This window comes from Gekko japonicus, unplaced genomic scaffold (genome assembly GCF_001447785.1).
Source record: "Gekko japonicus isolate JY-2015 unplaced genomic scaffold, Gekko_japonicus_V1.1 scaffold223, whole genome shotgun sequence".
NCBI classification, from domain to species: domain Eukaryota; kingdom Metazoa; phylum Chordata; class Lepidosauria; order Squamata; family Gekkonidae; genus Gekko; species Gekko japonicus.
Genome location: NW_015175977.1, coordinates 573773 through 599135, shown reverse-complemented (window position 1 = coordinate 599135; position 25363 = coordinate 573773). Strand labels below are relative to the sequence as shown.

At 44.1% G+C, this 25363-nt stretch overlaps 1 protein-coding gene across 1 annotated transcript in view; it reads right to left on the bottom strand.

Moving 5' to 3' along the window:
- The window catches only part of CCDC170 (coiled-coil domain containing 170), a 94373-nt gene that overhangs the window by 19271 nt on the left and 49739 nt on the right, over nucleotides 1–25363 (bottom strand). The window contains exons 9-10 of the mRNA XM_015426160.1: nucleotides 16431–16748; nucleotides 4945–5145 (exon numbers count right to left, since the gene is read on the bottom strand). Of these exons, the coding sequence (XP_015281646.1) occupies nucleotides 4945–5145; nucleotides 16431–16748 (519 nt within the window). The remainder of the gene's footprint in view (nucleotides 1–4944; nucleotides 5146–16430; nucleotides 16749–25363) is intronic.

Here is a 25363-nt window from a genome sequence, read left to right as displayed (position 1 = left end):
TCTTAGGTAGGACCATTTTTATTCCCTCACTGAGACAGAGCCACATAAACATAGCAGCAGGTAGAAGAAGTGGATTGTTTTTAGGAGTGTGATTCATTCAGCCAATTTATCTTCTGCAGACAGGCATCTCTCAAGCATGGGGAGGAATTCAAAAAGCAACTATATTCTATATTCTCTGCACACAGCTGGGCTTTTTGAAACTGGGGCCAAGGTCAGTTAGAAGGGGCCCTGTGACCCACAAGCAAATCAACTACAAGGCAACAAATATAGAAAGATAAGTACTGAAGAAACAGCTGCCACAGGGGACACATGAATCAAGAAGCTACTAGCAGTATCAGATGCAAAAGCACAGCTATTTACTGGATTGGGGCAACTGGTGATTTAGTAACCACTTTTTAATGTGCAGGATCATTTGCAATTAGGAAGGAAGGAAGAGCACAGCAAGTGATGTACTCTGGATTACTGGTCAGGCTGGCTCTTTAAACTGACCACAGCTATGCCAGCTTGTTGCTTCTCTGTGCCAGTGCCAGAGTGACACAGTGGCGAGAGCAGTGATTCCCCAACTTTTTTAAAAAAATGTTTAGGGCACAATATGAGTGCACATACAATCTGTGTACAGTGTACACTCTATTTTTATTTATATATGCATTGAATTATTCTCATCTTACATTCAACACAGGTACAGCTCAATGTGTAATTGAAACCCCACATTTATCCAGGTACTGGTCTCCAATTTAATTTGTAAAGTGCAGGCATGTTAGCTCATCCTTACAAATAGCTGTATGCATGTACAGGCAAGATTTTCCCCCCCCCACTAGAGCCTACAGCAGTGGTGGCGAACCTATGGCACGGGTGCCAGAGGTGGCACTCAGAGCCCACTCTGTGGGCACGCGTGCCATTGCCCCAGCCAGGCCCAGACCATCATTAAAGTGTTGAATTCTCTGCCAAATAATTTTAAGTAAATGAAAGCATTTGGGATTGCTTTCCTTACTTTGTTTGGATCATCTTAAGTTAATGTATGAGTTGTTTTTTCTAAAGTAAAACCTCAGTATTCAGGTTAAATTGCCGTGTTGGCACTTTGCGATAAATAAGTGGGTTTTGGGTTGCAGTTTGGGCACTCAGTCTCTAAAAGGTTCGCCATCACTGGCCTACAGGGATGGGACAATGGAAATCAACTAAAACTAGAAAGCTAACAAAGATCTGATACAATAAAGTGGTTCATTACAAAATTTCCCTATCTATTTAAAAATACAGATGAAGGTTAAACTAACTATTTCAATATGATTGAGTACAAACATTGTGTATACTCTTAGTTCAAATAAGTGGATTAAGGCATTTTACGATTAACCGTGTTAAACTTTCAACATCTACATTTATTTCTTATTGTTCTTCTTTCCTTTGCATTTAGAAATTTTGGGGCGGCTTCTCCTAAGTCCAATTCTGAACCTTCTTCAGAAGAAATGCTCAATAAGTCGGTAGTAGTTCCCAATCCATATACGTTGTCATCATCTTCTGTCTGAAAACTTTTCATACACGCTGGATCTTTTGCTTGATCTATCGGTGTGCGCCTCTCGTAGCCATGATGGTGCCGTGGCGGTGGGTTAGGCACTCCTCACGCCCCAGGTTGGGAGCCCCCTGCAAGAGCTCGGGGGGGGTCCAAAATCATCCAGCACTCTTCCCTACCGCTGTGTTACGGGCCGCTCTTCTTGGAGATCCGAAGGAGCATGCCCGCCATTCAAGTTGCCAAAACTATAAGTCCCTACAGGCAAACTGTAACCTGTGAACACAGTTAGTGTGTTCCTGGATTATTTATTTGTTTGTTCGATTTATACCCCACCCTCCCTGCCAAAGCAGGCCCAGGGCGGCTTACATAGAAATTAAGCTACATAAGACAAAATTATAAAAATTGTAAAATTAAAACCAGTTCATAATGTCTTAGTATCAATCAGTATTGCATACGATGGCAGAACATAGTGGCAGATCAATCATAGAGTATAGTCATCATTGATGTTAAAGCCATTGCTTCAGTCCATGTATGCCAGCATATAGAGTATAGTCACCATTGATGTTAAAGCCATTGCTTCAATCCATGTATGCCAGCGTAGCACAGGCTGCCAGTGATGGTTTCAGAGGACAGGGCCTTGGCCAGTATTAAGTTTTTAAATTTTAGACAGCTCCTTGGTTGAAAGCCTGGTGGAAGAGCTCCATCTTGCAGGCCCTGTGGAACTGTAAGAGGTCCTGCAAGGCCCTAACGTCTTCTGGGAGCTCGTTCCCCCAGTGCGGTGCTGCCACTGAAAAGGCCCTGGCCCTAGTCATGGCCAGCCTGGCATCTTTGGGTCCAAGGTGGACTGGACAATGTTGAGACCCTGAACGCAGTGCTCTCTGGGGAACATGTGGAGAAAGGCGGTCCCTCAGGTATGCAGGTCTGTTATGGAGACACACTTAGACTTGCCCTCCCAAAAGATGCATATTTTTTCCTGTCACTTCTCAGAAGAGTGGGCAAGCATCCTCCTTGGATCTGTAACACAGGCCAATTACTGTTGATTTCTGACATTTTGCACTGTGTGCGGCCCAGTCTTTCAGAGATCATGGCTCATTCTGCATCCAGCATTTGCTCCACTGTTTTACCAAACCCACATTGGAACGGAAATTCCCCTCTGTGTTGCATGCCACTTTCACTTTCTTTGTCAGATTTTACGGTAGCCTCCACACGGCATGCCGGTTTCACTACCTTTGATCTCTCAGTTTTATGGTACTGTCTGCATAGGTTGGTGAAAAGTACTGAGACTGACGCATTATTGAGTGATTTTCAGCTCATACTTAAATGCACCACAACAACTCCACCCACACACACCCATACACCCGTGATTGGCTATTTGTATAATCCTACACCTGATAGGGTTCCTTGAGGATCCTGGTCAGCCAATAGGTGTCAGAACCCACAGCTAACAACGAAGTACACGCATTCAGGAACGGTTATACTTTTACTGCAAAGCTATAGATGCAGTAACACAGGCACTGTTAAGAATGGCCACAGCCAGTAGAGTATAATAGGATATAGGGTATTCGTATGCCCCCCCCCCGGCATTGGCCAATTAGGCACCCTCCCGCGTGTGGGATAAGTCAGGCAACCGTTAGGTGGCTAAAGCTGAGAACTCGGAGTCTCTCACGGTACATAGGAGCTCTCCAGACAACACAACCTCCTCCTGCACATCTGCAGAGATAAGCATTTCAGCAAAGGCATAACAGCAGGGATAGGAACGCAATAGCAATTAACAAGACACAGAATGAACTCCCCAACCCCCATGGCAGCACAGCTGACAATAGGCTGTTCCTAGGATCCTAGGTGCCCATTGTCTCTGAGATTGAAGCTCTGGTTACCTAGCTGACCATGAGTGCAGAGCGACCACATGCACAGTCTAAGTTGGTACACAACAGTTGGTGTTGGCCTGGGATATCTGAATGTGGGTTTGAGCCGCATCTTTTTCTGTTCCCGTGTGGGTTTGGTAAAACAACAGAGTGGATGCTAGATGCAGAATGGGCCCATGAAAAGGCAACAATAGCAGTTCAAGGATTCCTCCCTGTCTGCTAGCTGTAGCTGCATCAAGAAATTTCAGTACCTTCTTCTTTGAGATGATGCCTTTTTGTATATACTGGCAGAGAGAGGGAGTCAATGCTGTACTCTCATTGCCAATGAGCATAAAATGAATGCCTCCAAGATGAGGGCTAAATTTTTAAGGAATACATCTACAGGCAGAGCTACTCCCAAAATATGGCATCCCGTTCATCTTCAAGACAGGCAGCCAGAAACCTCTTAATGTCTTCACTCAGTGTTCTTTTTCTCTGACCAAATTCAAAACACAAAGCCTACACCATGAAGCTCTTTAGATTCCCGATGCTGCAGTAACGTATGCACTTCAGCATGCTGGCATAACGAGTGGTCACCCTAATGAGCCATCCGGACTAATGATCAAGCCACCATCCCAAACCTACTGAAAGTGCTACTTGTGTAAGAAAGCATGCTTGTATTAATGTGTTCATCAACATGTCAGCAACTCCAGTTGTGCGCCTTCCCCCCCACACACATGACATCCTCCTCCATTCCTGTCCAAATCACGAACCCTAACCCTATTTTCTTTCCACTAAAAAGTCTACTTTTTAACCTGAAAAAAATCTTTCCCTGCATGGCATTGTTGGGACAGTATTTTTCTTACGTCTGGAATGGAAGGTCATGAATGAAAGAAACACCTCCTTTGTTCCCTTCTTTTGCGCTTTACTGCCTTGGTGCCCTTGCTACCAACAAAACTGAGGTTGTTTTTATTTTGGGAGATCAGGGCAAGGTAAGCATGTTACTGCATTAGGACAATACAAGTGGCAAGTGAGGTTTGTTTGTTTTTTTGCTCTCTAAATTAGCATTTGCTCTCTCTTACTCCTGCAAGCTGTAGGGAGCTACTTTGGATTTTTAGTGTAGATGATCACAATCAAAGTACCTTACAGCTATTAGCATTACCACAGAATTTAAGTAGTACATTATTTTGAAACAGTACTATGCAAAATCTTTTTTAAGGTGCATTCTTATGTTATTCTTGAGCCACACTATGCATGCACCATAAAATAAAAAAGTGGTCAAAGAATCATGATGGTGGCGCACTATGCATGCACCATAAAAAGTGGTCAAAGAATCATGATGGTGGCATAAGAATCGTGTGCGTGGGGGGATGCAATCCATATCTGGTGTATAAGAGAAACTACAGCTCACAATGGTGCAACGCCTAATTACTATGTGCTGTGCAGAATCTCTGTTGCAAGTCGGAATTGAGCATCAATCACACTGACAACATGTCCACTACCCCCCCAAGCCCTTATGTAGAATCTGCTCAGGCCACTAAACTCAGTTCTCTCTCTAGCTTGCATTGTGTTCTTCGTACAAACAGAAGCTATTACTTTTTGTTTCTCCAACTTCCAAGCATCACATGCTACATCCCTGGATACGAGCTCGCCTTCCAGACGCATCAGTTGATCATGAAGTGTCCCAAAATTGTTTTCTGCTTTCTTGGCCCTTTGTAAAAACTCCTGCTGCGACGTGGTCTGAGACTTGAGTGCCTCATTCAGGTTAGCTATTTGGGCTTCCAGCTGGCCTACCATCTAGGGAAAAAAATAAACTCAAATCAGAGGCTGGACCTGAAACTAATCTGTGGCAGAGACAGACATCACCACCATCAGAAGCAATACAGTAACTACCTTTTGTTCAGCAAGCAGATGTTTTAAAAACAAGGAAAAGAATACAAAAGTTACCCTAATAGCTAATCACATACAATGTTATATCGATGTACACCTCAACCGCCTCACCATTAATATATTTTATTTATTTTTATTTTATTTACTTCATTTATACCCCGCCTGCCTCTCTAATGGGGACCCAAAGTGGTTCTTGTTTCCTCTGTGTTATCATCAAAACAATCCTGTGAGGCTGGGAGGGTATGACTGGTCCAAAGTCACCCTGCAAGCTTCCATGGCATTGTGGGGATCTGAACCTGGATCTCCCAGATCCTGCTCTGACACTCTAACCACTATACCACACTAGCTCTATTAATCTACTAAAACAGCTCATCAAACACATTAACATTTTGCAACAATGGGGTATCTTTCCTGAATGATGCTTGTAGGCCTATCTCAGTCAAATTTCCAAATTATAATAGAATTTGAATGGCAGTAATGTGCATCTCTTATTGTACATCTCTCAGTTGTCTAAATTCACCATTGGGCTCATTCCATATGCAGGATTTTCCTTGTGTTGTCTTCCAAACTGAAACACTTCGGGGGGGGGGGAATCTGGCAGACAACATCATGCTGTAATTGTCCTCTTGCCAGATTTTCCTTGTCTCTAATATGTTCCTTTGCAAACCTGTTTTACTCTGATCTTTTCGGAAAGAATTCAATCCCAGCATGTTAGCACACCACATGGAAATAATGCTGTGTGTTTTCCTGCTGCACAAATTCCACCTACATTGGCACCTTTTCCCTACCGTCAGCCTTTTTCCCAGCACTGTTCCCCACTATACCACCACAGGGCTTTTAACAAGGTGAAAAAGAGTGACTGATATTATATGATAGCTCTATAGCATTGTAACACTCTACCACCACTTATTTATCTGTTTAAAATGTTATTTATTCTGACTTTCCTGTTCTCATTTTTTTAAATGAAGTCTCCTGCCCCTTTTGTTGTGAAAATATAAAGGAAAGAGGTAGAGACAGTGTTTATCCCAATCGTCTAGAAAGGAAAGGGGTGGGAAAGCCACAGGATGGCTAGAGGGATACTATTTGTGTGTTAGTATTGCACTACAGTGCCCCAGCAACCTATTGCCACTCATCTGCTTCAAATTCAATAGGGCCATTATAGTTCTATAGTGTATGCTTGGGGGGGGGGGGGGAGTCAGTGGGTCACCGTGGCAGCTGTGATGACCACATCCCTGAGAATCAGTGTGAAGCAACTGCAGGACTGCAGGACACATATGGAAAGGGAAAATCAGAAAAAGGACAGAAGAAAGTGTCCAGAAAACTCCCAATTGCCAGTGTGTATACCTCTGCATTCACAGTGGCAATGAATGCACAGTAGAGAATTCTTCTTGCTGTGTGGAAGACCTGGATTCTGATGCAAGTTTCACTGAAATCTGTTCTGCACTGTTAGTTCCTGGAGTATTGCAGTCCCCCCTATAGTTCCATATCAATATATCCCTACAGGTATGCTTAAACTATACATACATACATACATACATACATACATACATACAGTTTAAGCATATGTATGAATTATTATATGTATTATATGAATAATAAAATAAACATTCAGCAAGCTAGCCTCATCTCATCCCATCATCTCCACAAACACACATGGTGTGTGACCTGATTCCACAAATGCCCCACTGTGTTCAGCAGGACTAGCTATAGACTGCTTTCGGGGGTACCAGACTGATGCTGTGAGCTGGACCCCTGAACATCTGCTCCAAAGTCCAGTCCTGACGAAGGCAAAAAAAAAAGAAAAGAAAAGCATATGAACAGCTGCAGGTCTTGGACTGCTAGACAAAATTAGGGTTACAAAATGGATAGGCAGGCAGGGAAAACAGGACAAAGGCAAGGCTGAGAGTGGAGCTCACATTCCATCACCAATAGATGGACAACAATGCCTCCTATATTCTCTAATAGGCTGTAGACTAGACTCTGCCCAGATATTCAAGAACAAGTGTGATACGTCAAATATTGGAGTCTGCAAAGAGCCGAGGCATCAGGCAAGCAAAGATTTGCTTTTGGGAAAAGACTGTTCAGCTGATATTTTTCAAAAGGATATTTTAAAATTAAGAGCCAGAATACTTTTAGACAACAAATTACTTACAACTTCAAGCCAATTCGTGTTTTTTTAACAAAAACTAATTCTAATGCAGCCAAAGGCAGATGAAACCCTGTTACACAAAACCATGTAACAATAAAACTGTCTTGACTGTTCTATGACCTTGTGCTGTCCTTACAGGGATCCTCTAATGGATAAAATTAAAATTATTACATTCCATTTGCCACATTTGTAAGTTTGTTCAAATGTAATTTTCTGGAGTGGTTCAGAGAGAATCTTCTATCTGCCCAGTTTTAATTCCACCCTCAGTATATCATCCAAAGAGTCTCCTCATCTAACAGATGTAGTCCTTGTGTTTGCAAGCTGGCTTGATTTTGCAAGCTCTTATGCACACAACACTCACTCTTCCACTGACAGCATCAGCCTTTAAAGATCACAGCATTTCAAATCAAATGGATTATGTTAACCAAGACTGAGGCATACATAGTCAGATATATAATATCTTCCCCCTGCCCCCAAGACCAAATAGTTTCTAAAGCTTCTGAAGATATGGAACTGCAGCATAACTAAAAACATCAGATAAAATAAGGCCCCGGTCACACGAGAGGTTTTGGGCCGGTAGAGGGATGGAACGGGGACACAGCAAACGTGCACGATCCCACAGCAACATCTGGGAATCGTGCTGCTTGCATCCCCGATCCGCCCCTTCCACCCAAAACCCCGCACCAAAACAGAACCACCTACCTTGGTGGTTCGTCCAAGAAGTGCGCCCCAAGCCCAGCCGTGTCCTTGCGCCGGCGCATCCCTGGCCCCTGGCCGAACTGCGCATGTGTGAGCATGTGCAGTTCGCCAGCCTCCCCTTCCCACCGTAGCTTTCTCCCTGGCATCTGATCGTGCCGGGGAGAAAAGGCGCCACGGCTCAGGGGATCCGTGGGATCCCGCCGCAGCGTCTCAACTTTGGTGCAGCTTTTAGAAGCCGCGCTTTGAGCGAGTTTTCCCCTGCCGTGTGGCAGGGGCCTAATATATTCAAAAATGGACTGCCTCTCCCATCAAGTTTCCACATGGCAGTTGGTTACTGATAGCAAGATGCACTGTCAGTAGCACCATTCACAAAGGCATGTTTTGCAATAATCTGGGCTCAGGTTTTTTCAGTGGCTGCACCATGCTTATGAAACAGCCTCCTGGAAAAGGTCAGGGGAGCTTCTAGTCTCCTAGCTTTCCCTCAAAGCTGCAAGAGTTAGTACAAAAAGCTTTTGGGGCAGCCTGAGCACGGGCAGAGGGGAATATCGTGCTAGAGGGTTTTTTATGTATTTAATATATGTTGTTTCGATCATTATTTTTTTATCCAGTTGCTTTTATACTGTTACCTGCCTTTGGTCCCAAAATGCTTGGGAGAAAGGCAGATGTATAAAAATTGCACATAAATAAATACATTTCTGTGGGAGGAGAAGGGAGGCAATGTGTGAAGGAGGGCTCTGTGTGTGTGTGTGTGTAAAGTGCTGTCAAGTCACAGCCAACTTATGGCGACCCCATATGGTTTTCAAGGCTAGAGACATTCAGAGGTGGTTTGCCGTCGCCTGCCTCTGCATAGTGACCCTGGTGTTCCTTGGTGGTCTCCCATCCAAATGCTAACTACAGCTGACCCTGCTTAGCTTCTGAGATCTGATGAGGTCATCCACATTAGGATTCTTTTCCTTTCTTCCTTAAGAATCTGTGACAGCCATTCATGTTTATGGAAGAAAGTAGACAGGATAAACGGGGGATATCTTTGTGGGGCAGTGTGAGGGACAGTTTCACCCTCCAGAAGCCTCAGCCAATCACTTTCAAACCGTGGACTGGAGCGTTAAAAGGGGGGGGAGGAGTTTTGCCGTTCAACGTCTGGACAACTGACAGCTGAGGATTGCTGGATTTTGGTGGGAGAGCAGTTATGAAATCTGCTGGTTAGGCAGGGAGTCCCACTAGTGATTAGAGACTTTAGATACTTTGAAGATAGGTAGAGTTGGGATGCTGTTCCTGCAAAAAAAAAAAAGTTAAAAGCTTTTATGGTCCATGTTATATATCTGAATCAGTCAAATAAGAAACCTGCTTTATAACTATTAAGCTTTCTCGGGCCCCAGCTCTCCAGTATTAATATAATACTGAGAGGGCTGGAGAAAAGGGAAACAAACAAACAAAAAACAACCAAGCCACACATACCAGAGAGACAAAGCTGTTTCTTAGTTGTTTTCAACAAGCCTCCTGTATAGTTCTTTCCAGTTAATAATCCCCTCAAAATAGGACAAGTGAATACTGGGTGGTACCCTGAGTCCAGGCATTGCCCTCACTGAGGACTAGGAGACTAAGTAGTCCCCAAAGCCTCAATTATAAAAACAAAAGTATTTTTTTAAAAAGCTTGTAGGGTGTGAAACTTAAGTCTGGAGACGGTATCATCACAGTCAGACAAATCTGGCCCCTGTTCTCAGATATTAGGGTCACCGGTGTTCATGTAAGAAACAGGATTTTACCTTTCCTCAACTGTGCATTCAACTGTAGCCCTTCTCCTGTCTGCAAGAGAAATTAAATGAAAACCACTCATGTTTACAATGAGCTCAGAATAAATGTAAAGTAAATATAGTTTGTCAATCTTGTTATCTTATTCCTACACATGAGTGGCTAATGGTAAAAGCAGAAGCTTGTATAAGCAGCTAAGGTGGTAACTTACTCGAATTCCGTGGAGCACAGCTTTCAAGTTCTGCTGCCTCTAAGCCTGCCTACCCCCCCCCCTCTCAAAATCTTCTTAGGCACAGATATTCCCAAGTGTGAAATTATTCTGGCATTAATGTAATGGGTCCATTCTGATTACAAAGGGGTAGCCATGTTAGTCTATTGTGGCAAAACAAAAAGTTCAGTGGACTTTTAAAGACTAACGTTGGCTGCGGTCACACAGCCAGGAAAATGCGGGGGGAAAGCGTAGCTGTTTGCCCCGGGGAAAACTAAAGCGTGGTTGGGCGATCAGACCTCCCGTGGAGGTCCCGTGGAGATTCCATGGAGGTCCCGTGGTTAGGGAGAGGTGCGGATCACACAGAAGTGGGGCCTCGGGGCAAAGAAGCGGGGGCCACGCACGAGGGAAGGCAAGGAGGGGGCTGCCAGAGACAGCTGGCCAAGCGGCGCTGGGGAGAGGAGGGGCCAGCTGGCGACTGGGTGGTGTGGCATCGTGTCGGGCTCGGCGTTTTCCCCACCAGTGAGGCAGGCAGGGGGTGGGCAGTAGTTCTGGAAGGGCAACAGTCCGGGGAGCCGGCTGGTGGGGCGCGCGAAGAGGGCAAAGCAGCATGGCTCAGCCCCCTCCGCCCTGACCGCCCCTTCCCCAAGGAGACTTCCTAATCTGCCACCGCGCCCCCCTCTTCTGGGCTTCATCTCAGCCGCTGTATCGGCTGCCTTGTCCCCTTTCCCCCTATTTGTCGCTCGCCTCAAGCCGTGCGCTCTTTGTGGCTTTCTTCAGGCTGCTCTCCTCTTCTCTGCACGACTTAAGTTGTGTGGGTTGTTTTTTGTTTCCGGAAACTAGTACCTCCGAGGTACTAGTTTTTTACTCCGCTGTTTTGGCGTTTAGCCACGGGTTAGCCACGGGAGCTCTACACTTGTCAGATGTTGCCATGTGATCGCGCCAGGAAACTCCGCCTCTCTTCCGTCTCTGTAGCGTGGCTTATGCTCCGTGTGACCGCAGCCATGATTGATTAAAATGTGAGCTTTGAGTCACAGCTCACTTTTTCTGATATGTGATGTTGCTTAAACAGGATGATTGCAAGAGAGGGGGAAGAAGGAGTTAAGGCTGAGAACAAATTTGGTTGTGACCCTTCCATGTACAAATCTGTGTGATGGAACAGAGGTAGTGATCATACAGTCATAACATTTCAAAGTGCGAGCTCTCTGTGTGTCTGAGATAGAACAGCAGTCACAAATAATGGGTGATGAGAGAACTCAGTAGTTCAAACTGATAAGCAAAGTAATAAGTGTAAGTGAAAATTTACAGATAGTGGTATAAAGTCTGGTAAAACATGATAAAAACAGCCAATCAAAATTTCTATAAAAGAAGGTTTTGTAGAGGTATTAGAAATTATAATAAGGAAATCCAAATCTCTGTTTAAACCAGGATGACATACAGTGTTTAATTTCTTGGTGAGTTCTAATGATGTCCAAGTTGATGAGTCCCGAGTGGTATAGCTGGTGTTATTAGATTCCATAACAGCATTACCTGAGTGTGTATGTGGACAGAGTTGGCATCTAGGTCTGTTGTGGGGTTTTCACAACTGGGACTGTGTCTCTGCTAGGTGGTCCACGGTTGCTGGTGAGAAGCTGTTCTATGTTAGGGGGTTACCAGTAAAAAAGAAAAGGCTTGCCAACTTAATCCAGAAGGGGCTGTAGATCACTAAAGATAGACTAAAGTAACTTAAATTGTGAGTCATAGATGATAACCAGTGGTCTTCAGTTGTTTTCTTCTTTGGGTCTGTCTTGTAGCAGGCTGGCTCTGGGTACCAGTCTGCTTTTGTTGATCTGATTTACTTTACTTGGTGGGTACTATAATCCATAAAATGCTTTCTGTAAATCTTCCATTCTGACAGCTCTTGTAGTATGATCTGTCCCAGGTTTATCTCCCTCTGACAGACCAACATTTGCACTACACTGAAAGGCAGATTAAGGCTGCTGCCACACACGCTAAATAATCCACTTTCAATCCACTTTCAGTGCACTTTCCAACTGGAGTTTTACTGTGTGAACTGGCAAAATCCACTTTGAAAGTGCACTGAAAGTGGATTGAAAGTGGATTACTTAGAAGGTTTTCTGTCCTGGCATTTAAAACCACAATTTAGGATCAAGTAGTAAGAAAATGATTCATTCTACTATCTACAAACCTCCATTGTTCAGTTTAGGAATGTGCTTTTGTTTTGTTCTGTGTCTTTAAAGGACAGCTATTTAGCAAACAATAAACATTTTTATAGCACACTTGGATAATCTGAAAAGACTTAATTGTCAGTAAACCATGCAGAAAACCAAATCATTTTAGAAGTGCCTGTCAGCAATCCCTGATAAATAATGGTGGTGACAGTTAATCTTCAGGTCAGATGATTCTAGAAGGGTGGGTGTTTTCATAAACTATTTCCCAATAAAACTTTATTGATGTTAACATCCCATGATTTAAAAAACATTATAATCCAAACTTTAAAAAGGCAGTTTAACAATAAAGCTTTTGTCTGCCTGCAAAATATAGTGGGTTCTGGTTTTAGATTCCATTTCACTGAGTGAACTCAGAGAACTATGCATGAAGGTAATTGAATGGTAACTGCAACCTTGTTGTAGGGACAGAGGTAATGAGAATGCAGCTCATATGGAGATTATGAAGAGCCACATTTAACTAAAGTATTAGAATAATAAAATAATTTCTCTCTGATTCATATAAAATATCAGTATGCAGTTATGACCAAGCTTTAATGAAATCCAAATATTAAATACAGCTTCTCAATATCTCCTCAACAAGAAGCTGCTCCAATCGGAGTCTCAGAACAGTTTACAATCTCCTTCCCTTTCCCCTCCCCACAACAGACACCCTGTGAGCAATGCTCCCTCTAAGCCATGGAGTCTTGTGAGCAAAAATTCTACTTTGTGAGCTACCGGCATTAAAGTTGTGAGCAGGTGATTTGGCTGCTGCAGAAATTAATTTGCTCTGGAGCCATCCTCCCTGAGCTGAGACAAAAATGTTTGAGCCAGAGGCTAAAAAACTGTGAGCTAGCTCACACTGACTCAGCTTAGAGGGAACACTGCCCGTGAGGTAGGTGGGGCTGAGAGCGCTCTTTCAAGAACTGCTCTTCCAAGAACAGCTCTGACAGAACTACGGCTTGCCCAAGGTCATCCAGCAGCTGCAAATGGAGGAGTGGGGGAATCAAAGCCAGTTCTCCCAGATTAGAGTCCATGCACTTAACCACTACACCAAACGGGCCCTCCAGTTTGGACTGGCCACAGCTTTAAGAATCAACAGCAGAAGCTCAAACATCTAGGCTGCAGTGAGAACTGTTGCCATCCTGTCCTCCCAGCCTTTGCTGCCTCTTGGAGCTACAATGGAGAACAGACAATCTTGAGGGTCTGCACTCAGAGCAGTGGTAAAATTGCCAATTTTTGAAAGACACAAATCTAGCAAACGGTGGGATCCAGCCCATGACCTACCCTCCCATGGGCTGAAACTGTGGCCGGGGGGGGGGGAGTGTTAAGAATGAAGCTCAAGGAATAAAGCTCAGTAGGTCACATGCCCATGGACAGAACATAGATGTCAAAAGGTAGAACAAGGTGGTAAAGGGCAGGACCAAGGGCTAGAGTCAACGGAAAACACTAATTCATCTAAGGTGCAGAGTTCTTTTTCTTGCTGAGGAGATATCAACAGGGAAACATGTGGAAACTGCAGCAGGAAAAGCTAGAGTTTAGAGGAGCTGCTTTTGAGGCACAGAAAAGCCTGGCATGAAAATGAAACTTAAAATTGGGTACAGTCCTGATGCTACAAAAGTCTTAAAGGCAGTAGAAAACTGACCAGTTGGCAACTAAGGGGTGGGATGCTGGGGACAGAGGAGGTGGCTGAATAGGTAGTTGTGACTGGAGAAGCCTTTAGTGAAAGGGAACTAAGAGTGAACTATGAATGATCTTGCAGTCCCAAATAAGGGAGAAAGCAGGATATACATTAGTTAAATACCTTAAGTAAACATGCAGTGTAGATCTAAAATTTAGATACATTATTTGGGCAAGTAAAGCTTTAATAATCTAGGTATTATGTGCATTGAAATACAGGTGAACTAATAACTGAGAACAGCTAGTGGTAAAGCCATGACTACACTTTTGTGAAATTTTGAAATACAATAACAAAGGCAACAAAAGCTGCAAAGATCAGTAAACAGTAAGACCCAGCATAAAAAATGAGTCATAAGAGAAATGTGATAAGTCACTCAGTGAAATTCAGCACTCTAATTAATTATCTCTTGTCTCACAATCTCCCTCAGAGATTTCCCAATGGTAATAAATTGCACTGACAAAGTAAATTTTATCATCAACACATGCAATTTTCTTCCATTATTGAATTCCACTGTGGTGAAATTACAACAGAGTGATAGCAGCTGTGTACAATGCAGAAACAGAACTAGACACTCTTACAGAAAAAAACAACCACTCTGAGTTTTAATTTTTAATGCTCAGCCAATGGATTTTTGAAACATGCATAACTTGCCTGTTTTGTCTAAAGTTTCACATATTAAACACTCAAGAAAAGAGGAGGGAGTCTTTTTGCTTGAAAGTTTTGATATCAAGTATGAAATTAATTTTGATTATTTTACCTCTGTTTTTGCCTTCTTTTTCATACTATGTTTGTATTGTACGCTAGTCTTAAGACCGTAATAATAAAACTAACTAATTTGACTATTAAAGATGCTTATTTAAAGCAATTTAAATAAACCAAATAAAAAACAACAAACAGGACCTATTCTTGCTTTGTAGTGGGAGGTGCAAGGAACCTGAAATCTGGCAAGGATTTTACATACACCGGGAAACTTTGAGCGAGGCTGTAAACATTTAACCCTGTAATTCATGCATGTACGTTCTGAGCCTCTATAAACTAAATGCACAGTGCCAAAGAAAAATGTTGCATATCAAATCCCTCAGCCTTACAACTTGCATACCAGAACCATCATGTAACTGAGAGGCCAGAGGAGAAGGGATTTTTGACAACAAATATGTTGCTGCCTAAATGTTTAAAACTGGACTTGCAATCCTCAAAAAGAGTCCAGACTAAGAAAACTTGCCACTAGTCTTTCATTCACAAGTCATCTTTTCCCTATCATTTTACCACTGCTATTTCCATATTATCCCCTCACTCCACATCACCGTGACTACCTGCATGCAACCCAGTCACCTTCTCCCCATCATATATTTAGATTTCCTTCCTTGCAACAGAAAATGATGCCCGGCTCCCCTAATATAAGGGAAATGGAATCTGTACCATGCGACACCAGCTGACGGCTATTCATTTCAATGGGCTTTGATTGGAGTAACTCTCTTTAGGATTACACTGTAAATCCTCTACTTCCCTGTTCTTTTGCTCCTCCTATTCTGCTCTTCCAGGAACTAAGAATAGAAGGGGGGAAATGCGTGCTCTTAAAATGCAAGGATTAGTCTTCCAAAGCACTAGAATGACCATTTCAGCACCAAAGCATCTCCTGGCAAGTACAGTAAGCCTGAGGTGGCCAGGAGGTGGAAGACTACTGACAGAATACATTACAACTGGGAAGATCTGATGACTTCAATAGACGTTTCAGTTAGCTGCATTAAGCATTTTAGCTGGGCAGGCTGATCATACTTACTCAGAATCAAATCCCACTCTAGTTTTAGAATATTACTCTGCTATATGCACACAAAGTACTTGATATAAACACACTGTCTGCAATATACCATAAGCATCAAAAATGCAAGAAGTCCCACTCATTTAAAAAAAAAAACACACTTGGTGGGCACCAGGAAAGGTGCCAGCAGCTGTCATAAGTGCCATGCTGGGGACTGCTGCTTTAACATAACCTTCACATTGTGTTTCCTGAACTCCAAATACTGAACTTGTAACCATTAAAACCCTATTGGATTCAAAATACCCAACAGACTCCCTTTTTCCAATGTCTTAACAAGAGCACTCTATTGCTTCAAAGGTGGCAAAGTGACAGCCAAGTGATGGAGACTCTATGCTGTTAACTATGCAATCAAATTATGCTTAGCAGAGAAGATGAAGGATTCATAGCATATTCTCTTAGTAGAAGTGTGGTTAATACCTGAAGTCCTTTCTCCATGGTCACATGGGTGTGGAAACATCTGACTCTTCACCACCAAGATCACCTGGGAGATAGCTATGCACTCTACTTTCTCAAGTGATGACTAAAGATGCTGTCGGTCTTAAACTGAAAATTGGGGGGGGGGCTAATGGAATATAGATAAAAAGGCCACCGAATGGCGTTAAGGTTTTTAGTTCACAAGAAGCAGCAGAAAATTACCCATGTTGAATACTTATAATAGACAATAATAGATGTTCACATACTGTTTTGTTGCTCTCTTCTGCATGGCACATTTCACGAATTGTCTCCACAATGTCCTCGTCAGATGGACTGACTGTGTTACATTTGCTCTGGAACAGAGTAATTATTTTCTCTTTAAATGCATCGTGCAGATTTTTTCCTGCCCTAGCCTCCTCTGTGCAGCTTTTCAGGCTCTCTTCTTGTTTACTAAAACATCTCTTTAGGTAGCTCAGTTCTTCCTGCAAGGCTTCCCAAGCCCTCTGGCTCACAACCAGCCTCTCTTGGAGGCTTCTGATCTCTTTTTCAAGATTCTGCTTGGCCGTTAGAGTGCTGTTTAGATCCTGAAATACAAACCGAAGCAATGAAATTATTTACACAGTGTATGATAGAGGAAACAAACAACTGCTTCATAGCATAAATCATCTGCGGGAAGACTAGTGGCATCAGGAATAATTGCCAGTATAATACATTACCAAAAGTATTGGAAGAGTCATATGAATATACAGTAACAGCAGCTAGAATAATCTACGCAGCAAAATGGAAATGAGACATCTGTCCAAGCTTAGAAGAATGGGCAAATAAACTTGCTGATTATGCAGTAATGGCAAAACTAACAGCTTCTCTGAAAAACAGATCAATTTTTAAATTTGAGTATAGATGGAATGTTTATTATGTAAGCATGAGACAAACCTAGTATGAGAAAAAGTTTAGAATGAGAAACAACAGGGGTCATTTTGTAGAAAAAGAGCTAGGGGGACTCATTAGCATAACTCATTAGCATATGCCACACCCCCTGACATCACCGGAAGTGTGTCCTCCCTACAGCCGGCGGCGACCTCCAGCGGGCACTAGCAGGGAGCTCCAGGCCCCGCCCTCTCGCACCTCACCCGGGGGGATGGCGTCCCCCCGCGTCCCCCCCCAAATGACCCCTGAGAAACAATATAAATGTATGTCAATGCATATAAATGCATTATAATGTAGAAGCAGAATGAGAATAAGCTTTGAATATGAAAGCATAAGGAATTGATCTTTGAACAAAAATACCCTTGATTCTTTACTGTGAAATGTTTAATATATAATTATATAATTCTTTATTATGAGATGTATTCTTTAAAAGGTAAAGGTTTCCTTGCTCGAAAGCCAGTCGAGTCCGACTCTAGGGTTGCGGTGCTCATCTCCGTTTCAAAGCCGAAGAGCCAGCACTGTCCGAAGACATTTCCGTGGTCATGTGGCCAGCGTGACTAAACACCAAGGCGCACGGAACGCTGTTACCTTCCCACCGAAGTGGTACCTATTTATCTACTTGCAATTTCTTGCTTTCGAACTGCTAGGTTGGCAGGAGCTGGAACTAGAGACGGGAGCTCACTCCGTCATGTGGCAACTCGGGTCTCGAACTGCTGAACTACTGACCTTCCACAGCCTGCAGTTCAGCGTCTTAACCACTTGAGCCACCGCAGCTCCTATATTCTTTATATATATTGTTTACCGTGAAATATATAATAATTTTTTCTTTAAATTTTGGTATATTAAAAACAATAATTAGTAAGTAGAAATGATGGAATATTTAACACAGAATATGTAGCAATGATGAAATTAATAATATAGTTGTAAAACAGATTAGTTATGAAATCTGGAATTCAAAATGTTTTAAGTGTCTAAAATATTATAATGAGGGGGAGTTGAGAATTATTTTTTGTTTTATAAGCCCCATAATGTATCTTTTTGTATGCCTTATACATTATTATATAACCCTTCTTTTATTTTTGTATCTCTTATATATCATTATCTTGTTATTGAAAACAAAAATAAAATAAAAAGGAATGATTGCCAGTAGAATTGATATGGCCCATTACACACCCAGGGAAAGAATTTGTACTGGAATTAATGGGGCTATAGAGTTTGCAGGCTTGTGTCTTTTTTGCCAAGAGTTTTAACAAACATAAAGCTTATCGGTCTCTCTACCATAACTACCCCACCAAAGCTTTCCCCTCAGAACACCAGGTATTATGTGAATCATCAACAGAGGCAGGTCAGATCAGCACTGACTTGGAATAGGGAATATAAAGGGTCTGAAGGACTTTTGTGGCCTTACGTTGTTCTATGTCATTCATTAGTGTCTGGCTGATATAGCAACAGTTAACATATTGGTAAATCTCATAAAATTATACAACTCCTCCAAGCATTACAACATTTTTACTACCTTTAAAATCCCTACAGGGAGCCCATAATTCACCCCTATGTCTGATCTTCCTGTGAGCTGCACATGTCCAGCTTTTCTCCTGGTGTAGCCCACAGGACAAGCCCATCAGCTGCTCATCTACCTCCTTCATCTTCTCACTCACTCCCAAGCACCCACACTGCAGCTTGGCTTCCTGTTGAGATGCATTATCTTCCACAAGGACCGCTTCCCTCATTTCCTCAAAAAATGCTGGCTTTCTTGCAGCAGTGCTATCTGTTCTGGTTCAGTCACAGCTGCACAACAAAACACTATCCCGCCACTAACAACAGTGTAATACGGCTCCCCACTTTTCTGAGCAGTGAAAAGTTCTAGAAGCAACACCATACCAGGGGTTGGTTTCCTTTAGAGAGGAAAGCACTGGAAATTGATAGTGGCTGATTTCGCACTAGAGCTGCCTCGATGTTGTGATCCTCAAAAAACAGGATTACGACACTGCGGGGGAAATCGGGCGAAGCCGCGAGTCAAAATGCAGCCCCGCAGCTTCGGGTGTGAAATTGACCAATAGTATCGGGGCAAACGGCGGCGCAACATCGAGGCAGCTCTAGTGCGAAATCAGCCAGTGTTTTTGTAAAGTTTGCCTGCTATATTTGCATATATTAAGTTAAGCACAGGTGGAGTCAGTATATTTCTTATAGGACAGCATATCTGCAACTCTGTCAGATCCCCAGAGGTGAGATCCTGCACCCCATGATGCTTCAGCCAACTCTGAGCATTCTCTCTCTCTTACTCATCTCTTAAACATAACTATTAACTTTCTCTCTCTCTTTCCTTATCAACCCCAAAGCAAAACAAGTTATGTGCCTCAGGCTGATTCTGCATTGGCTTTTCTCTCCACTGTTTTACGAAACCCACGATGGAACAGAAATTCCCCTCTGCATTGCATGCTGCTTTCACTTCGTTTGTTCATCATGCCGCTTTCATTTTCTTTGATCATTGGATTTTATGGTACCTTCTGCATTGATTTATGGCCATTTTATGGCCGTGCAGAGGTGACTTTGTAGTCAGTATGGCATTGCCCCAAGGTATTCCAATGTGTTTTTTCCTCCCAGTTGAGAAATTGTGGAGTGAATGCTAGATGCAGAATCTCCCTCAGTCTTTACAACTGGATGGGCAGAGGCACTGCAATTTACACTCCATGTTCTAAGTGTCTGGGCCTCACTTATGTTGTTTACAAACCTCTCTCCTTCTGAAAACAAGCAGGCAAAGCAAAGATTCTGGTACTACTTAATTAAACACTGATGGGAGTTTGGCAGTATGAAAATGATTTTGGCTAGGTACAATTTAATATAATCACTATTAATCCTTTAGGGCACTTTTTGATTGGCAACTAGGAATAAGAAGGAATATTTTTCCACTCTGTGAAGTGCAAGCATTAGAGAACCAGTTATTCGGGCTTGGTGGGACTCTTGTTTCCTCCTGATGCATTTGGCTCTGAATGCCAAATAGGAGCAGGACTTGGAGGGTCAAGTTTATTTCGGTAATTATTCCAATACTAGATACATATTTTTAAATAAAGAAAGAACTCTGCTCAGTACATACCACTCAAGCCTACTTTAATTGGAGATGTCACAGCCAGCCAAACCTACTTTTCTGCCTCTTGGCATCCTTCCATTGAATTTAATTTCCATGGTTCCCTTTCTTAAAACATCTTAGTAGGGGGGGAAACGTATTCCCATGCCAAGGATTAAATTATGGCTATTACAGAAAACTAAGGAAACATTTTCAAATGGCAATATTATTTCGACAAATGTTCTCTTTTCCTGACACAGGTGCAGCACAACACAGTTTACAAGCCTCATAATAGCTGATGCTGATCTAATTTGATGTTATTAAGATTTTAAAATGTAAATACAGTTCAAAGGGACCCATTCTGAAACAGAAAATTGGGCACAATAATATAAAAGAGCACAATTATAATGCTTTTTTTGTTTTAAAGCCAGCCATCTTTTTTTTAAAAAAATCACTACTTACAAGTCATTGTTTGGTGACACCTGTGCTTCAGAAGTATGCATACACTGTTTGCACTAAGCCTAAAGAAGGCCTAGGGCGTGATCACATGCAGAATTAGCCGTGCCATAGGCGCGAATGCCGGGCGGATTTTAAGGGCACAATCCTACGAGAACATCTGCTAAGCATCCCGCAACCATCAGCAAGCCATTTTGCTCCGCCACAGAAGCGGAGTTAAAAGACACCTGGGAAAGTGCAGTAGCAAACAGGTTTGCTACAGGCCACAGATGGACTTTCACTGTGTAATTGCTCCAGCGTGCTCTCAGGCATCAGGATGGTCTGATCAGGCCATCCCGATTCCATGCCATTGTTTTTCCCCCTTCTCAGTATGCCATAGGAAGCCCTTAGTGTGGAGATGCGATTCATTGATCCCCCGTTTAAGCGAATCGGAAACAAACGGCAACACACACCCCCAACTCACCTGTGATTGCGTCTGATTACGCAGTGGTGGGCTGTGCCCGTAGCTTCAAAGAACTGTGTGATCACGCAACTGCGGGTCAATTTCCTCCGGGGTAAATAGCCTCGCTTTCCCCCCCCCCCGCATTATCTCGTGCGTGTGACCGCAACCCTACTTTGCTTTCAACAGATGTGGCTGCACAACCATTTCTTTAATGATCTGAATACTAATGTGGGAGACAGGAAGTGGAAAGGGCAACTGACTAGAAGTGCTTTGGTACAGCATATGGGAACCAAAAACTCAGAAGACAAGCAAAGCCCTTGCAACTAGTCAGAGATGTCGGAAGTCAGGGGCTCTCTTATCATTCTCCCCTTGAAGACATCCCTACTTCTTGAACTTGCTTTAGGAAGCATCACCACTGTTTAGATGCCAAAGGAAGATGACAATATACTGACTGTACTGCTAACTCCAGGAGAGAGACCATTCTGCATCTAGCATTCGCTCCACTCTTTTACCAAACCCACGCTGGAACAGAAATTCCCCTCTACATTGCATGTCACTTTCACTTTCTTTGATTGTCAGATTTTATTATAGCCTCTACACTGCATAGGAGCTGCGGTGGCTCAAGTGGTTAAGACGCTGAACTGCAGGCTATGGAAGGTCAGTAGTTCAGCACTTCGAGACCCAAGTTGCCGCATGACGGAGTGAGCTCCCGTCTCTAGTTCCAGCTCCTGCCAACCTAGCAGTTCGAAAGCAAGAAATTGCAAGTAGATAAATAGGTACCACTTCGGTGGGAAGGTAACAGCATTCCGTGCGCCTTGGTGTTTAGTCATGCCGGCCACATGACCACGGAAACGTCTTCGGACAGCGCTGGCTCTTTGGCTTTGAAACGGAGATGAGCACCGCAACCCTAGAGTCGGACTTGACTGGCTTTCGAGCAAGGGAACCTTTACCTTTACTTACCTACACTGCATGCTGGTTTTACTTCCTTTGATCTCTTGGTTTTATGGTACTGTCTGCATAGATTTATGGTGGTTTTATGGCCCTTCAGGGGTCACTCTGCAGTCAGTATGGCGGTGTTGGCCTGGGGTATTTGAATGTGGTTTTGAGCTGCATCTTTTTCTGTTCCAGTGTGGGCTTGGTAAAACAAACTAGCGAATGCTAGATGCATTGGGCCAGTGATTCATCGGGCACATTAGGCGTCACTGTCCAATATGTACTTTGTTTTATTCCTTATAAAAACAAGACAACAAGCAATAGTGGAAGGATCAAGACAATGTGCAAGTGAAGATTACAATGGAGCTTGTCAGTCTGAATCCCATGTGAAAACAGCACTGCCTGGTAATAGCAGCCAAAGGATCTTCAAAGATCTAGCCAGATCTTAGCATTACCTCCAATACCTGATTATAAGCAAATGAACTGCTTACCCATTCAAAAGGTGGGGAAAGTCAGGAAAGTAAAGTTTAAAGAAAGAGAAGAAAGACCAAGGAATTAGAGAACATTTGGCAGGATTGTCATATCTTAGAATGTGGTAGAGAAATTGCTAGAGAAAAAAAAGTACCGTATTTTCCTGCGTATAAGACTACTTTTTAACCCAGGGAAATCTTCTCAGAAGTGGGGGGTCGTCTTATACGCCGGTACGCCAGAAGCATCAGCACAGCTCTATATTTTAACTGGAAAACTCTCTATTTTAACTGGAAAAGTTGGGGGTCGTCTTATACGCCCAGTCGTCTTATACGCCGGAAAATGTGGCTTGAAGGGTTAGCATGATCTGTTTCTGTTCATTGTGGACTGAGTGACATTCCATCACTCATTGACTCCATTCACACACACACACACAGCCATATCAGAGTTCCTCCTCCATAGTGAAACTCCACAGGTGTATGATACCCCAGCCAAATAGGTGGGGCTGATTGAACAGTCCAACTAGCTATTGGCCTCCTGAGAGCCAGTGTGGTGTAGTGGTTTAGAGGGGCAGACTCTAATCTAGAGAACCGGGTTTAATTCCCCATTTCTCCGCATGAAGCCTGCTGGGAGACCTTAGGCCAGTCACAGTTCCCTCAGAACTCTCTCAGCCCCTCCTACAAGGTGCCTGTTGTGGAGAGCGGAAGGGAAGGAGATTGTAAGCCACTTTGAGATGTCATACGATAAAAAAGGTGGGGTATAAAAACCAACTCTTCTTCCTTAGTACTAGAATGACAACTGGGTGGGAAAGACAATTGGTAAGGGTATTGCCATAGGAACATTGTTGAATTATAATGTAGGAATCAGTTGCCACATAGGCCATTTATATGGAGGTTATTTGCCGTGGTGTTAAACAGTGGGTTCCATGGATGAGCAGGCTCAAGTCTAGTGATCAGCTCAACTTTATTTGTGATTTCAGCAAGAGCAAGACAAGATCCCAGAACCTCAGCTCTGTTAAACAGCATGCCATTGCCACACCCAAACACAACCCACTCCCAATGATAGGCTATTTACATAACATGACTACTTGATTGGTTACTTCCAGAGTCCTGGTAGGCTATTGTTCTTGTGCTTCAAGCTCAGCCAGTCTCTGGTGTAACATACCTGGAATGATTCAGTCCCAATACATAACACCTCTCAAACCTCAATTCAAAAGCCACTTTAACAGACATAGTCTTTAAGGTACACTGGCTTGCGACGTTCCCTCTGAGAACACCGAGGCTCCCGTGGCAGTGGAGATGACACCAGAGCTGGGCTTAGTGAAGCAGGAACCGCACTAGAGTCCTGTGAGTCGGGAACAGAGTCTGGGAGGTCCGTAGCAGCCTGTGCAGGGCCTTCCTCTTCCTGGCAATCCGGCTGTACTCTGTTGTCGGGGGGAGGGCATTCTTGGTCAGCAGCGATGGTTCCAGGCTGTCATCCTCCTCCTCAGCGGAAGACAAGTCAGGCTCCGTAGGCAGCAGGCGGAGCTGGTCAATGTCTGTGTAGAAGCTGGCCCCCATCCATTGATACCTCGTACAATAGGGGTCCGGTGACTTGGGTAACCCTTGCCGGGATCCATGTGGGGCTGCTAGAATAGTTCCATGCGAAGACAGGGTCACCCATGTGTACTAAAAATCTGTCTCAGAGCCCGGATGACTGCACGGGATGAGGTAGATGTGACTGGCATGACTTCCAGCCACTTGGTGTAGGAGTCTACCAGGAGAAAGGACAACTGCCCCTGGAATGGGCGGGCAAAGTCCAAATGCACCCGTGCCCAAGGCATGTGGGTAGACTCCCACTGGTGAACGGGGGCCCTTGGAGGTTCAGGGTGCGTCTCCTGGCAAGCCTGGCAACACTGTACCCAGGCCTCGATTTCGCTGTCCATTCCTGGCCACCACACGTAGTTCCTGGCCAGTGCTTTCATCCTCACAATTCCCGGGTGGGTCTCGAGTAGGGCTACCAAAATCCATTTACGCAGTGGTGGGGGGATCACTACCCGGCTACTCCACAGGAGGCACCTCTTGTATGCTAAGATCTCGTCACAGCGGGATGCAAATGCTGTGAATTCTGGGCCCACCTGATCCGTGGACCATCCGCTCCCCACACAGTCCAAAACGTGGGAGAGGACATGGTCCCTGCCGGTGTGACAGGAAATGTCTGTGGTGTGCAGAGGGCGGTCCTGCAGGTCCTCCATCATCAGGATTTGGTGCACAGGGGCCAGATCTGGGTCGATGGAGCTGAGTGGGAGGCCCCTAAGAGTGCCTGTGTGTCCCATGGACTTCCCTGGCTGGTATTGCAGGGTGTATTGGTAAGCCCCCAGAAATATGGACCAGCGCAGGACTCTGGGTGACAGCATCTGCGGCATCTGGCAGTCGGGGGCAAGGAGACCGAGCAGGGGCTTGTGATCGGTTGTGATGGTGAAGGGGCAGCCATACAGGTAATTGTGGGACTTTTTCACTCCCACCATGATTGCAAGGGCCTCTTTCTCGATCTGGGAGTAGTTCCGCTCAGCTGATGATAGGGTCCTGGAGTAGTACCCCCACTACGAAGAGATTTCTGAGATACAACCCCTAAGTGGGTAAAAAGGGGGCAAAATGTGTTCCCCGAATTATTTTCTACAAGGGGGGACCCGCGATACTCGCAGGGGGGGAGGCAGAGGAGGAAGCAGCAGGAGGAGGGAAGTACCCCCCCATCCTGCTGGTTCCCCCCTGTCCTCCACCCCCTTCATCTCCCCCCCAGCTCCTCTTCCCCCCCCACCCGGTACTGAAGCCAGGGGCGAGCGGAGAGCCCGCTCGCCCCTCGCTGTTTCCCTTCCCCCCTCCCCCTCCCAACCCGGCCGCCCTCCCCTCCCCCCCCGGCGGCCGCGGGCG